At 46.0% G+C, this 15,299-nt stretch overlaps 1 protein-coding gene across 1 annotated transcript; it reads right to left on the bottom strand.

The window, feature by feature from the left end:
- Nucleotides 1–4,837: 4,837 nt before the first annotated feature.
- On the bottom strand, nt 4,838–8,150 carry LOC136474564 (rho GTPase-activating protein 5-like). The gene is made up of 5 exons (XM_066472132.1): nt 7,566–8,150; nt 6,369–6,489; nt 6,175–6,294; nt 5,689–5,919; nt 4,838–5,603 (listed from the first exon to the last, which is right to left on the bottom strand). Exons 1-5 carry the CDS (start codon nt 8,024–8,026, stop codon nt 5,076–5,078), a joined length of 1,461 nt encoding a protein of 486 aa, XP_066328229.1. The 5' UTR covers nt 8,027–8,150; the 3' UTR covers nt 4,838–5,075.
- Nucleotides 8,151–15,299: the final 7,149 nt, after the last annotated feature.

Here is a 15,299-nt window from a genome sequence, read left to right as displayed (position 1 = left end):
CGTCCTCTTCGATCGAAGGCCTTGCCCACAGCGCTACTTTAGACTCCTGACCCTGCGTCCCTCCGACGGGGACTCATAGGAACCAGAAGGCGTGTGGAGCAAGGCTGGGCAAGGCTCATAAGTCAAAACCACTATACCAGAGTCCATACCCTGCGCGGAGCAGTACTCTGTAGCCATCCTGACATTCTACAGTGGCATCGATAGTATTGTAGGCGCTTACCATTATCTGGTATCCCCCGGAATGGACAACAAGGCTTGGTAGACGTGAACAACAAGGCTCGGTAGCATACGCACCCTTTCCCTCTCACTTGTAAAGCCGTCCCCTTCATCTATAAAAGGGGATGTGCTTCCTCCAACAAAGGGACCGACTTTTGACGGACAACACAACACACATCACACACAGTCAAGCTGCTACCAGGCTCTTGGCATCCTTTCGACCCTTCCATCAGAGACTTGGGACCAGTCCCTCTCTCGACCAGTTTGTACCCCCTACTACGAACCATTTTCGGTGCTAATAACATGAGCAGCAAAAGACTGGACGTAGGGACATTCAGCCCGAACCAGTATAAATCTTATGTCCTTTAGCGCACCATCCGGGCCTAACGCGCATAAATATAAATTTACTTACCGGTGTTTGTTCGAAACACCGACATCAGCATCTCCATAGTTTCAGGCAACAAAGGTCGTCGCCGCTCCTCAATGATCCTTCATGCTAAGCTGAAACATGATTCTGAAGAGACAGTAGAAACAGAAACTAACATAATATCTCTAGCCATGATAGATAGGATTGGATAGGTTAGTTTGTGGTCACGCCACTAGAGAAGTAAATCAAAATCATCCTCGTATGCAGTGACATTGTCACTGTCAACATAAACTGTGAGCTCACACATAACAGAACCAGATGTAGATGAAGTGGGGGCAGAGGCAGGGGACGGACCAACAACACCAGTTCCAGGGCCTCCAAAGATCATTTCCCATGTCTGTTTTCTTTTACATGTATTGCTTGCAGGCTGTGTAGCCCTTTGAGACCTAGCTACACCAAACTTTCTCTCATATTTGTTAAACAACTTGCAAATTTTAGTTCTCACATCAACATAATATGAACTGCAATCATAACCAGTGTACTCTTTAAGTAATTGCAGAACATTAAATAGACCTCTTATCTTAGCTCTAGGATCAAGAATGAATGCAAATGAATACAGCAGAGGTATGTCCTGCCAGTATTTAAGGAATTTAAGCTTCATATGATATACAATAGACATTAGATTTTGATCTTTTTTACTTACATGCAAATGTGAAGCAATATCAAGATGGTGTAGAATAAGTGGACTAGTTGGATAATAAACATCAGAAAGAACAACAGTGCTTTCATAAAATATTTTTAGGAACTCTAATATCTTCTCAGCTACGTGCCAATGCCTTGCAGACAACAATTGTGACCCATAATTGGCATTAATGAACATAGAAAAAATATCCTTATATGGAACCAAGTGTTTAAGCAGAAGGTATGTAGCATTCCATCTAACATCCGTATCTAAGCCAAACTTTCTAGGTCTAACACCCTGAGCAGTACAGTAGTTCTTGAACATAGCAATTATTTGATTAGAGGAATTCAAGAAGTTAATAGCTGATCTTAAATCTTCTAAGTAAGGTTTGAACCGCTTTAAACTAGATTTTACAATCAGATTAATGATATGACAAGCACAACATTGATGCACAAGACTATAGTTAACCTTAGAAGGATCTACAGGCTCAGGTGAAGGATCAGCACCCAAATAACCAGCAAATAGAGGTGTCAAAGTACTCATAGCCCCAGCATTAGAAAAAGCATTGTCTAAAGTTATAGAGAAAATCTTATCAATCAGACCATACTCCTCAATCACACAAGCAATTCTTTTAGCAATATTTTCACCGGTATGTTTCACCTCAATCAACCTAAAACCAATAACCTTTTTCTGTAACTCCTATTCAACACTGACATAATGAGCAACAATAGTAATGAAGTCTTTCTTAGCATTACCAGACCAAATGTCTGAAGTCAATGAAACAGAGGAAACAACAGACAACATATGATTCTTAAGCATATTACGACGTTCAGTAAACAGCTTACTAAGATCTCTGGTGGTGGTCTGTCTAGATACCTTAACAAATCTAGGGTTATGAGCACGAACAATGTACTCCTCCCAGGCCTCTGTCTCACCGATACCTAACGGTAGATCAAGCCTAGCAATCAAGCAACACAACTCAGATCTAGCAATATCAGGTTTATAGTCCTAGTTATGCACAGAACCATCAGGATTGTAAGCAAGCCTAGACTGAACCCTAGCACGTTGATCAGTTTTTTACTTACAAGATTTTTGGTGCCTCTTCAAGTGACCAGTGCCAGCACTAGATCTAGTAGACAAAGTACTCTTACACATTTTACAGGTAGCTTTAGTGCAAATCTTAACTCCATTCACAGTCTCATAGATCTCATCAAAATCAACCCACACAGCAGATTTACGCTTACCAACAGAGATACCAGTACCAGCAACATATGGAGTAGAGCTGGTGGAGCTGACCATGGTCCCAGTCGTCGTCGCCCCTTCACCATCGCCGTCGTCCAAATTGATCAGAGCATAGCCGTCTCTGAGATCGATACCGAACAACGCAGCATCATCATCATGGGTGTCATCGTCGTTCTCACCCTCGGGGGCCAGGCCTAGCGGAAGGACGCCATCGTCTCAGCCATGGCCTCTCCAGCCCCGTTCCTCAATGGTGCGAGTGGCCGCCTTGCTCGCTCTATGCAACAGCTAGAGGACAAAGCATTGGCTACCGACCTGCGCAAAGAGATGAAGGAGGAAGAGGAACAGACAGAATCAGAAACAGTCAGACAGATCAAGATAGAAGAAGAGGGTTAGGGTTAAGGTTAGGGTTAGGGTTTACCTGTGCAATCAGAGCCCAGTGCCGGAGAAGATGATGGCCCCCAAGAGAAGATGACACTCCGTTAGCAAGGATGGCGAGCGGTGGTGGAGGGAAGACAATAACAAGAACTCACATAATCACCAAGATCTAAAGGGGTCGAGGAGAGAGAGGGAGAGGGAGATGGGAGAGAGGGAGGGTATCTAGGAGGAGGAGAAGGGAGCGGCTCGACGGCAGCAGGCGGATTGAATCGAGGTCACCGAAGTTAGGGGAGGTCACCAGAGACGGCGAGGCGAGAGCGAGAGTGACTCGAGAGGGCGGAGCGGCGTGGGTGGGTGCCTGCCTGCCTGCCTAGGTGGGGAATGAGATGACCGAATGATTTAGGGTTTAGTGAGGGAGAGGAGAGGGAGCCGGCGCCGCCTATATACGAAGGGGGAGGCGGAGAGCAGCTGAGCCGTCGCCTTGGGCCGTGGGGGAGAGGGGGAGACGGAGAGCAGCTGGGCCGTCGCCTTGGGCCATGGGGAGAGGGGGTGGCAGGCCGCTGTTGGGCCAACCCTTAAAAGTCGTGCCGTGCCGTGCCAGCCCATGGGCCTGGGGTACGGCCCAGGCACGCCCTGCTGTACCGGGCCGGGCCAACCCGGGCCCGCACGTCACCGGGCGGGGGCGTGCTCGTGTTGGGCTAAAAAAGCGAGCTTCGTGCCGTGTCGTCGTGCCTCGGGCTGCATGGACATTTATAGCTGCATTTGGTAGGGAGCCGTGGCGCTGTGGCAGCGCACCGACAGGCCGGCTTGATTGATGGGATGGATAGGAAAATGCAATGACTCTTTCAACTTGCAGTCGACGTTGGCTTGATTGATGGGATGGATAGGAAAACGCCAGTGAGACCTTGCTTAGTTCTTCCCCAAAAATTTACATTCGATCCCATCGAATGTTTGACACAGACATGCATGAAGTATTAAATATAGACTAAAAAAATAACTATTTGCACATATTGCAACTACGTTGTGAGACGAATCTTTTAAGCCTAATTAGAATATGATTTGACAATGTGATGCTACAGTACATATGTGCTAATGACAGATTAATTAGGATTAATAAATTCGTCTCGCGGTTTACTGATGAATTCTGTAATTTGTTTTTTTATTAGTATCCGAACACCATCTGTGACACCCTATGTAACACCCGATGTGACAGCCCAAAACTTTACATCCTGAATTTAAAAGAAGGCCTGAGAAAGATCTAGAACAATGAGAACATTCAAGATTGGCGGACTCAATTCTTCTAGAAGTCAAAGCATAATAGTAGCAACTTTGGCCCCGTTCGGTTTACTTAGAAACTGGCTTGTTCGGCTTATTTTTTTAGCCGGAACAGCGTTTTCTCTCACAATAATTCAGCTAGAACAGTGTTTTTCAGCCAGTTTCAGCCAAGTTTCAGCAAGTCGAACGGGGTCTTTGCCTCGGAGGTTCCGTTGTTACTTTGTTAGTGGTTCCTGTACTTCTCAATGAGCCTAACGAGCTGTTTGACTTATGGTTTTTTCCGGCTGATAAACTAGCTGACGTTGTTTTGTTGTGAGAGAAAAAAACTATAACACTACTGGTAAGGCGGAACGATAAGTTCGTTTGCTCTCGTACGGTTAAGTACTGTAGCAGAGTTCCTGCCTTGCTTGGCCCGCGGTGCTTACTCCTTGACTAGCGTTGGTGTAAGCAGGAGTTCAATAGAAACGAGCTGCAGATGCAGTCAGCAAAAGGAACCTGATTTCGTCAGTCGTCGCCTATAGAAGATCCATGCGGAACAACACAAAATTACAAAACAAGGACTTTACTGTTTAAATAAGTGCATACTAGACAATCACGAGATAAATGTCGAAGACTGCTGCACTGCAGGGTAGAGTAAGCACCAAGCAAATCGTCACGTAAAATGAAAATCATACAAGAGATTGTATCTGACAAATCAATAATAATCACTACACTTACAATAGATCTGCATGATGGCTTCTAACAATTAGGACGGTGAGAAATGACCAACTGACATAGTAACATATACACCCAATTACCCAAATCAGTACTAATAAAGGGGCTAATACCTTCTAGGCACACAATCTAGGAGAATAGCTGAAGACCTACACAGCAAACAAGCTGCAGAAATTGCGGTGTTATCAACTACACAGGCATACCCTATACACAAGCTTGCTCTGCTTCATCGGGCTTCTTCATGGATCTACTGAACTGGAAAACAGGGTGTCTGCAGAGCCTCCCTACTCCTTTCCTAAATTTAAATTTGTCAAAGAGACCTTCCTCATTGCTGTTACTGAACTCGTTTTGGCTGGTCAAATCAGTGTCCAATGGAGTAATTTCACTGTTGCTTTTCTGGTCACCCCTACTACTGTCAAGATTCTTGGGTCCATCCATGCTGCCTTGCGTCTCATGATGAAGAGCTTCTTCCACTCTAAAAAGGAACTGATCAAGCTTAGCCTCATCAATTATAGGATAATCTACGTTTTGCTGACTTGAACAGACAAAGGGCATGTCCGAATGCTCTAAAGTTTGAGGTTCATCTTTGTCGCTGGGGGAACCAGAGTTCGATGGAAATGCCCTGGTTACTTTAGCAGCCTCCTCCCTTTCATTTACAGTCTTCAAGATCAGTGTCTTGAGGAAATTCATCACTTGAACTGCATGTATCAAGGCAGTCAAGGGGTCCGCCATCTGAAAGAGATCAATGCTCCGTGGTTAGACAACAGATTCTGAAAAGTAATGCAGGTAGAGAGAAACAAATATTCTTGCCAGTAACCTTGGTCATATTTGGTGCAAAAACCATAGCAATGTTGCGAGCATTCATCTTGTTGTAGCTTTCATTTTTCACCACATCTGCCAGGAGATTGATGGCCCATTCAAGCAATGCTGCTTCAACAGGAGGTAGGGTACTTGCAAGATGGCTACACTCTTCTTCAGTGTTGCAGTGCATCACTTGTTCTGGAGTCAACGAGTCCAATACTCCACTTGGAAGTTCCCGAAACCATGCCTATAATCAGTAACTTCTACATTAATCATGACTAATGTAGAGGAGAAACTAAATGAAAAGGAATCTTAATTTGCTGAGCAATAGTTTGGGCTTCATATTGATCGGTGTATAGATTAATGGGTATGTCTGAATGAACATATTTAAAGACTGTATATAACAATTGTAGACAGCTGATAGTCTGTATATATTGAAAAGTTTGCCAAGTTAACAAAACAAAGGCAATGCAAAAAGAAAAAAGAAAAGGTAAACACAAACCTTTATCAGTCCGGCGAGGCAGTGCAAATCAACACCATCTGGAACAACCCCCTTGTTTAGTTGATCCCTCACATATAGTTCCTGGCTATTGTCTGCATTTATCCTGAATATCCCTTCAGCCTAATCGAACAAGGGGAAAAAAATCAGAACTCTCTGTGCTGCCACTCTGATTTCAAAAATTTCGCATCTGTTACCTGAAGACCCCCAAGTGAATATAACTTCCTTTGCATAGTCAAGAGTATTGTTGGCACACTGTTTCCTCTTCTATCATACGAGCACTGCATGGAAGTTGGTGAAACTCCAAATACGCTTACACTGTATGCAGAAATATACCGTTTAGTAAACCTAAATTCAGTTAGGCTTCAGCAAATATAGACGTACAGGATTCCATGTGCGTCAAGGAAAACAGAAACTATCTGTCGCAAACACAAGTGAAGGTGTTAAGGGCCTGTTTGGAATGAAGGAATCCAAAACACAGGAATAGGAAAAAACACAGGAATAAGGTATGATGAAAAGTGAAAAACTACGGGATTTCAAAACACAGGAACGGAAAATTTAGGCTGTTTGGAGCACAGGAATTTATAACATAGGAATTGTAACATGTAAGGCAAATATGGGTCAGTAGAGAGCCAACGATGATTGTTTCCCTTGGATCGCAGTGGATGTTTTATTTCCTGTGTTTTGCACATCAGCTACTCCCTTTCCTGTGGAACGTAACTCGGCATTCCTTCAATCCAAACGCTCCAACGTGATTCCTTTCCTCTGGAATCTGTTCCCTCAAAATTCCCGTGGAAATCCTTCATTCCAAACAGGGCCTAAACTTGTAGAATCCCTTAGTGCAACTCAAAGGCTATGGATGAGGTACCAGGACAATGGAACAGATAGACACTAACTAAAAAAACCGATAATAAACTTAGGTATCTTTGCCTGCATGGAAATGAATATAGAAAACTAAAAAGGACAGAGCATCACAATATCCCACTCCCTGGCGAGTACAAACAGACCTATTTCCCACAGGAAAAGCACTTTAGAATATTCGGCAGTAGCTGAACTTGATCATGTCAGCCTTCGAAACAGCAGCTGTCCTGAAAATGAGGTCACGATCACAAAGCAACAGCCTTATCGGCTCATCGCATCATCCTGTGTAAACCCGAAAGCTAACAGCTATCGTACTGTGACATGTTTGTTCAGTTAGGTGGAGCTGTTGGACAACTTAGCTTAACGTCAGAACAACGCAAAATTCAGTCCAACCAGGCGCCAAATTCCAAATTTCTGGGGGCGGAATCCCAGTCGCAGAGTTCACCCACAAAATTGTCTGCGAATCCAGGGCAGGAAACTATGTACACACGCAGATCAAACAATGGGGGGAGTAAAGGTGTTGGAACACTGACCTGGCGCTCGGCACGGGGCGAGGCACGTCGGGCTCGAGGTCGGCGGGGAGGCCGAGGAAGCCGACGAAGCGGTCGAAGGTGACGTGCGAGACGTGCCGCACATCCGTCGGTCCCCCTATCTGGATACCCGGCGGGGGCGTCGCCCCGTCCTCCTCCAGCTCCTCCGGCTCGCGCACGCCGGCGCCGGCGCTGCTGCTGCACAGCATGAGCGACCTCCGGAGCGCCCCCGTCACCATCTCAACCACGGACACCCCTCCCCTGGCCTCCGTTGCCGGCAGCATCAGCGGAGACGAAACCGTCACCTCATCCATCTCCTCCTCCTCCTCCTCCTCCTCCTCCTCTTCTTCTTCTTCCTCTTCCTCCTCCTCTTCCTCTTCTTCTTCCTCCTCCTCGTAGGAGTCGGTGTCTGAGTGGGACAGGGGGATCTGGTGGCCGAAACGGATCTCGGACGACAGCGCCATGGGATTCTATTCTAACCCCTACGCGAGAAGCAAAGAGTGGAGTGGAGGGGAGGTGGGAGAGAAGTGGGCGGCGAGCGGCGGCGGCGTGGTGTGTTGTTTTGTAGGCAAAAAGCCTCGCTGGACGCTGTGGCTGGTTTGGTTTGTTCTACTAACTGCCAGTTTATACAACAGGCAACAGTTTTTATTCCTGGCCGCCTCATGTGATTACGCTTGCCGCCTCGTTGGATCAGCCGCTGCTGTTTCCGTCCGGCTGGTGCTTTTGACTGCATCTTAATCTCAAATAAAATGGATAGATTAAGAGAGAAAGGGGCAGTCAGCAGTGGGATTTATGATATTTTAATGATGCTGATGATGTTGAAAAGAGGCGGCTGCCTTGTTGCTTCCAGCGTGCCCAGTGAGTGTGACTTTGGGTGTCCACGAAACGAGTGAAGCAGAGAGGAGAGAAATTTTAATTAAATGCATGCATGGAACAGAAAGATTTGTCTACAAAAGTTGAGGTTTATAGCAATAGTTCAGGTCCAAAAATCATCTTTCTAAACAACTATGTAAAGGCACTAAAAGATTTGGGACTTTGGGTATATGTAAAGAAACACACAGCTTGTTCGTTTGCTCGTATAGAATTGTGGATTATAAGATGAAATAGTATTTTTCTCTCACACCAAACCAGCCAGCAGTAAATAATCCACGATTATTTACGACGAAACGAATAGGCTGACAAATGGTTAGATCTCTCTAAATCATTAGTTTTTTTTAGCTTAGTACCTTGTATGGTTCTAGGAACGGCTCTGATTGCCCTGCAACTCGTGTGGAGCCCAAGCTTCCTCCTCCACCCTTGCACCTGCGCCGCTAGTCCTAGCCTCATTGTTCACCTCATGCATAGGTCATGGCTCATGCCCCACTGGATCTCATGGTAAGGACAACGATATCGCGCGACGGGTCGCACGTCTCAGCCGCTGCGCGCTCTCTCCCTCTGCCTTCTTCCTCCCCCATCCCCGCCGCCTCCCGCCGTGGCTACCTCGCTGCTGGCCGTGCCACCCTTAACCTGCCACCACGCAACAACCCCGCCCTCCCCTAACCCAAAGGCACCGGAAAGTCCGTTGTCCTCGTCCTCGCCCCGCCTCCAGCCCACCACCGGTGGCCGGCGGCGAGCCGCCTCGCCTCGCCTCGCTGCCCACACCCCCCCTCGAACCCGCCCACCCTAATCACACGACCTCGCTGTCGACCACTGCTGCGACGCCCCCGCCGCCAACCCCGCCCATCTAGTTGTCCGCCGGCCCGCCGCATCGCCCTCAACCCGCCACCACCGCCGTGTCACGGCCGCCTCCCCCCGAACCTCCTTTTAGAGTTGTCGGTGATGCCCAACCCTAACTCCAGCGAGCCCCCTCTTCTTCCTCTTCGGCGGGGCACGGGCGTGGGCCAGCCCGCGTCGCGCGCTCGGCATCCAGCGTGACTGGAGGCTAATAGAATTTCCGTCACGATAAACTGACAATGCAAATACATACTTCCCTCCGTTTGGGTTTACTTGTCAGCAATTTTTTACTGTAGCAAATTTGACCATATGTTTTTTCTTCTAAAAAATCTTAGATACTTCAATGTATATAACACTAATGATGTATGTTCAATAAAGAATCATATATGTGAAAACTTGATGTATCTAAAAATCTTTTACAGAAAAAAAACGTATGATCAAAATTGCTACGGTAAAAATTCGATGACAAGTAAACGAAAACGGAGGTAGTATTTGTCAGCAGTACGCACTGCTATTGTGGAGCCCATGGCTCTTATCCGTAGGATTGGCACCAACAACCATGGATAGGCTTGTTTAGTCGGGTGAAGTTTGGTTTTTTTTTTTTGCTACTGTAGCATTTTCGTTTTTATTTGGCAATTAGTATTCAATCATGAACTAATTAAGTTCAAAACGTTCGTCTCGCGATTTCCAACCAAACTGTGCAATTAGTTTTTTTCGTCTACATTTAATGCTCTATGCACGTATCGCAAGATTCGATGTGATGGCTACTGTAACACTTTTTGGGAAAAGTTTTTGAAACTAAACAAGCCTATAGTTTAGTGCTGCATTCCGTACTCCGTACTAGTGTACGGGCCAACATTGATACTGGTAGTAAGTAGTACTAGTACTATCACTCATCGATCATCGTTTTGGGTTGTGGTCACCGAAGAAAAAAAAAACAAGAGGTGTTGCTGGAATTGGACGTACCTCATGGTAGAGCGAGGCGAATCAGGCGATAAACGGTCGCCACAATTTTTTCTTTTTGGTCGCTCGGACAGTTGGATTGTATGACCAGTAGTACATGTTTGATACCCGTGATGCCATGATGAGCTACCTGCTAAAAGTTGGGCAGCGATAGAACAGGGACTACAGGAGTCGGGGAGGATAGGAGTACCATATAGGACCTACTGACTTTCCACGGAGGGAGTACATATTAGAACAATTAGTTCTCTTATCTGCAATTCTGCAAAGTACAAAGTGAAACAATGTATTTAAACAAATTTAATTTTATACGGATAAATATTCTACCCTGTCAGTACTATGTTTTTCGCTTTTTTTCTTTCAGCCTGTTCGTCGTTTAGTTTTTAGGCTAATAAACTCGACTGATGCTGATTTATTATGAAAAAAAATACTAGTAAGCGCTGACTTAAACCCACGAGCCAACCTGCCGTTTGTCTAATCTAAACTAGTAGTAGGACGCTAGATCACCTTTCCGGCATGCCTGTACGAGCTCAGTGTACAGACCTGTCGTGAAACGATTGGTCTAGTGTTCTTTCCGTGACCACATGGCGAGGTGGCGAAACACATAAAGCATGGGAGCCACAGTATTTGTCCTTTCTGCCAGGGATGGCACTTTTGTTGGCCTTGGTTTTGGGCGTGTTTAGTTGGACAAAGTTTGCGCCTGTAAATTTTGTATAGTGTACGATTTTTCACTGTAGCATTTCGTTTGTATTTGTGAATTATTGTCCAAACATTGATTAATTAGGCTCAAAAGATTCGTCTCGCAAAGTTAAAGCAAACTGTGCAATTAGTTTTTGATTTCGTCTACATTTAGTACTCCATGCATATACTGTAAATTTGATGTGACGGAGAATCTTCCTTTTGCATAGTGCACTTTTGGAGAACTAAGGCCAGTCTCAGTGGGGGTTTCATCTCCCAGTTTTCAACACACCTATATTTTGAAAACAGTACAGAAGAGTTTCATCCCCATAAAACTCTCTCTACTCCCATGAAACTTTTATCTCTCTTCATCAAAACAGTGTTATATCAGCATATTTAATGCTCATAAAACTCTATAAAATCTCCGTTGAGACCGGCCTTGAACAGGGGCTTTGCCTGATCGAGAGGCGTCACTTGATGGGATAAAGCACAGATGCCCATTGGCCGGCCAGCATCGGAATTCGTAGCAGCCTCACTCTCATGGATCCTCAAGCTACATGTAGGCTCTTTGGCAGGACCAAACGGGGAGGATCTTTACAAAACAGAGAGGCCTAACAAATAAAACATGGCTAGTCCGCTATTCCGTGTTGAGTGCTTACTGTTATGGGTGTTATGGGTGTCTTGATTGGTAAAGGTTGAATCCTCTTATGCTCATGTGTTTGCTATTTAAAGATCGTCTGACAATGGTCTTTTCCAAAACAAAGTACGCAATTTAAATTATTACATCCATCCGGGTTAAAAAAGTCTTCAAATAAATACTGATGCTCAAATTTCACTGAATTTACTTCAAGATTTAGCGATGCAATTCTTCTAATGGTAACAATACGTCGATAGCGAGTAGAGTAACATGCACATCGATTAGTGTTGTCTTATGCAGTGCCACGTGCTATAGAGACTTAACAAATATCCGTATTTTATCTTGTAATCTGTCTCATGGTAATTCCATGATCTTTAATTTGTACATAGAACAAAAGAAATCTTGTGAGGTCTATGATAACAACAACTCGTGTAATAGTACACGGTGTCTTATAGCTCTGGATTTTACTTTATGGGTCCGTTTAAATTTTATAAATTGAAACCAATATCTAGAAAGTGATTTTTGTTTTATTATTAGAATACTTTTTAATTCCTCTCAATTTCTAGAGGCCAGATAGGGTCTATGAGTTTTTTTTTGTTTTATGATAAAATAACCACACGTCCTTTACTTACTGCCATTTCTCCCATCAATATCATATTATCATATAATGGCCCTGTTCGTTTCGCTAAAATTTGGCTGCTGCTGCTGATGCTGATTTATTATGAGAGAAAAACACTGTTTTTTCGTTGAAAAGTACTGTGGAAGTAGTGCTAAAAATAGGACCAATAAAAATTGTATGCGGATTTACACAACCTATGGGATCGATGATGTGTATCAACACGCTCGCCTTAGTTTCCAAAAAAAATTAATGCATCATCATTCCATAACGGTGTAAGCACAAAGTGTTAAAAAAAGGGTTGTAAGCACAATGTCAAAGTGACAAATTGTCATACGATAATGATTATACAAGGACGTCCGTCCACAACACGCGTCCAGACACGGCCACGCGGCCCTGATATGTGACCCCACCACTCCCTTATCCCATCCCGTGACCGCGCTATCTCCCTTATCCCATCCTGTGAGCCTCTACTCCCTTATCCGCTCATGTCATGACCACCGAGGCCGCGAGATTCCGCTGTCACCCTGTGCGCCGAGGCCGAGCTACCTGAGAGAACCCCGCCGGTTGCTGCCCCACGTGCTCCCGCCTACCCCGTCGGCCGCTGCTCCACGCCCCCACCTAGGCCTCGCTCTCGTCACTGAGCCGGTGTCGGGTTCATAAACCCGGGGTCCCTCATGGACTAGCTCCCAACAAAGGCTCGGCCTAGCAGACGACATTGCGAACGACGCGTAACTCATGGGCCGGCCCAAATACCTAAACGACAAGCCAGAAGGGCGATCCAATCTCCGACCGGAAGGCCTGGCCGAGGAGGAACGACATCCGCTTCCGACTCTGGCCCGCCTCTCCGACCGGAAGGGCTCGCTAAGGAGAAACAACGCTCGCTTTCGATCCCGGCCCGCCTCCGAACGGCCTCTCCGATCGGAAGGCCTAGCCAAACACCACTTCTGACTAACCCGCGTCTCCGACCGGGGATGCGCCGAACCCCTGCTTACAGCTCTTCTCCGACTGGCGCAATCAGAGCCCTCTAGGACCAACCGACCGGGGACGCCCGCTCGGTGAGGACCAGGAAACGGATGGAGAAAGTAAGGCAGGGCACTCAAGTCAACCACAATATCGAGGACCGTACCCTGTATGCCTGCAGGACAGTACCAACAGGGCATGTCAGAAGGGTACCTGCAACCTTCCTAGCATGACAGAACCCAAGCAGTATTGTGGGCGCCGACATTTGCCCTACAGTGTTGTGGGCACCATCAATTCCCATACCAGACAAACATGGTAAGGCTCTCCCATATGCCTCTAGGCGTCAACTGTGTTGTGGGCGCCGATGTTTACTATACCAGATGAACATGATAAAACCCCCTACATACCTCTCGGCATCAACAGTATGGCAGACACCAACATCTGCCATACCAAAAAAATATGACGCAACCCTCCACATGCATCTGGCATTAACAGTGTTATGGGCGCCTACAATCATCTTATACCCGACGGCATGAGAAATAAGACTTAGCATACGTACACTCTCTCTCTCTCTTGTAAGGCCACCCCCTTCATCTATAAAAGGAGATGCGCTCTCTCCCAACAGAGGGATCCCTCAGTTCACTTACATCGATTCATCCTTTGTAGCTTTAGACACTCTAAAGCTACATAGAGTGCATGCTCGAACATTTAGCACATAGCAGAGCTCCCGTCACTCTTGGCCCTTCAGACCAGAGTTCAACCAGACCTCTTGTACCCCCCATCTTTCTCCCTTCCATTTGTAACCCCACAACAAACTTCAAGCACATGGGCTCAGGAATAAAGTCGCCGATCGACTCAAACTGGACGTAGGGCACATTGCCTAAACCAGTATAAACTCTATGTCATTGAGTGCTATGCCACATCCGATCACAACGTACAACAAAACTGCAAATATTTACGTGTTGGTCACTTTCTGCACCGATAGTTGGCGCCATCCGTGGGGAAGACGCTATACGTTGAAAGGTCCTAATATGGCTAGAGGGGGTGAATAGCCTATTTAAAAATCTATAAATCAACTAGAGCAATTTGATTAGTATGACAAATAGCGTAATGCAAACTTGCTCTAGCTCTACAAGGGTTGTAAGCCACCTATCAACAATTCTAGTTGCAAAGGTTACTTAGGCACATAAACTTGCTATGTAACTACTCACTAAGAGCTCTCAAACTTGCTACTCTAAAGAGCTCAACTAGATGAATGTAAATAATAAAGCAAGCTCTCAAATCTAATTACACTAAAGAGCTTGTATCAACTAGTTTGCAAGAATATAAATAAGTGAGTAGGGTGATTATACCGCCGTGTAGGGGATAAACCAATCACAAGATGAATATATATAGCCAATCACTGGGAGAATGCCAAAGACAAGAGACAATCGATTTTCTCCTGAGGTTCACGTGCTTACCGACACACTATGTCCCCGTTGTGTCGACCAACACTTGGTGGTTCGGTGGCTAAGAGGTGTTTCACAAACCTTGTCCACACGATAGGACACCGCAAGAACCGATCCACAAGTGAGGTAACTCAATGACACGAGCAATTTACTAGAGTTACCTTTTGGCGCTCCGCCAGGGAAGGTACAACTCCCCTCACAATCACCGAAGGCGGCCACGAACAATCACCAACTCGTGCTGATCCTCCACCGCTGCACCAAGCCGTCTAGGTGGTGGAAACCACCAAGAGTAACAAACAAAATCCGCAGCGCAACACGAATACCAAGTGCCTCTAGATGCAATCACTCAAGCAATGCACTTGGATTCTCTCCCAATCTCACAAAGATGATGAATCAATGATGGAGATGAGTGGGAGGGCTTTGGCTAAGCTCACAAGGTTGCTATGTCAATGAAAATGTGCAAGAGAGTTAGCTTCAGCTGGCCAAGGGGCTTTAAATAGAAGCCCCCATCAAATAGAGCCGTTGGCTCAAAAAACGGGCTGACTGTGCGTCGATCGGACGCTCCGGTCACCCTGCACCGGACATAGCATCGGACGCTCCGGTCGTGAATACCGAACGCGTCCGGTCAGAATACCGAACATGTCCGGTAGCCCTAGACTGCCACGTATCCAGTTCAAAATCAAACTTAGCCATTACTGCCCCTTCTACTGACAACCGGACGC

Source organism: Miscanthus floridulus, chromosome 8 (assembly GCF_019320115.1).
Source record: "Miscanthus floridulus cultivar M001 chromosome 8, ASM1932011v1, whole genome shotgun sequence".
Classification (NCBI taxonomy): domain Eukaryota; kingdom Viridiplantae; phylum Streptophyta; class Magnoliopsida; order Poales; family Poaceae; genus Miscanthus; species Miscanthus floridulus.
The sequence above is the reverse complement of the archived record's forward strand: the minus strand, read 5'-3'. Positions and strand labels throughout refer to the sequence as shown.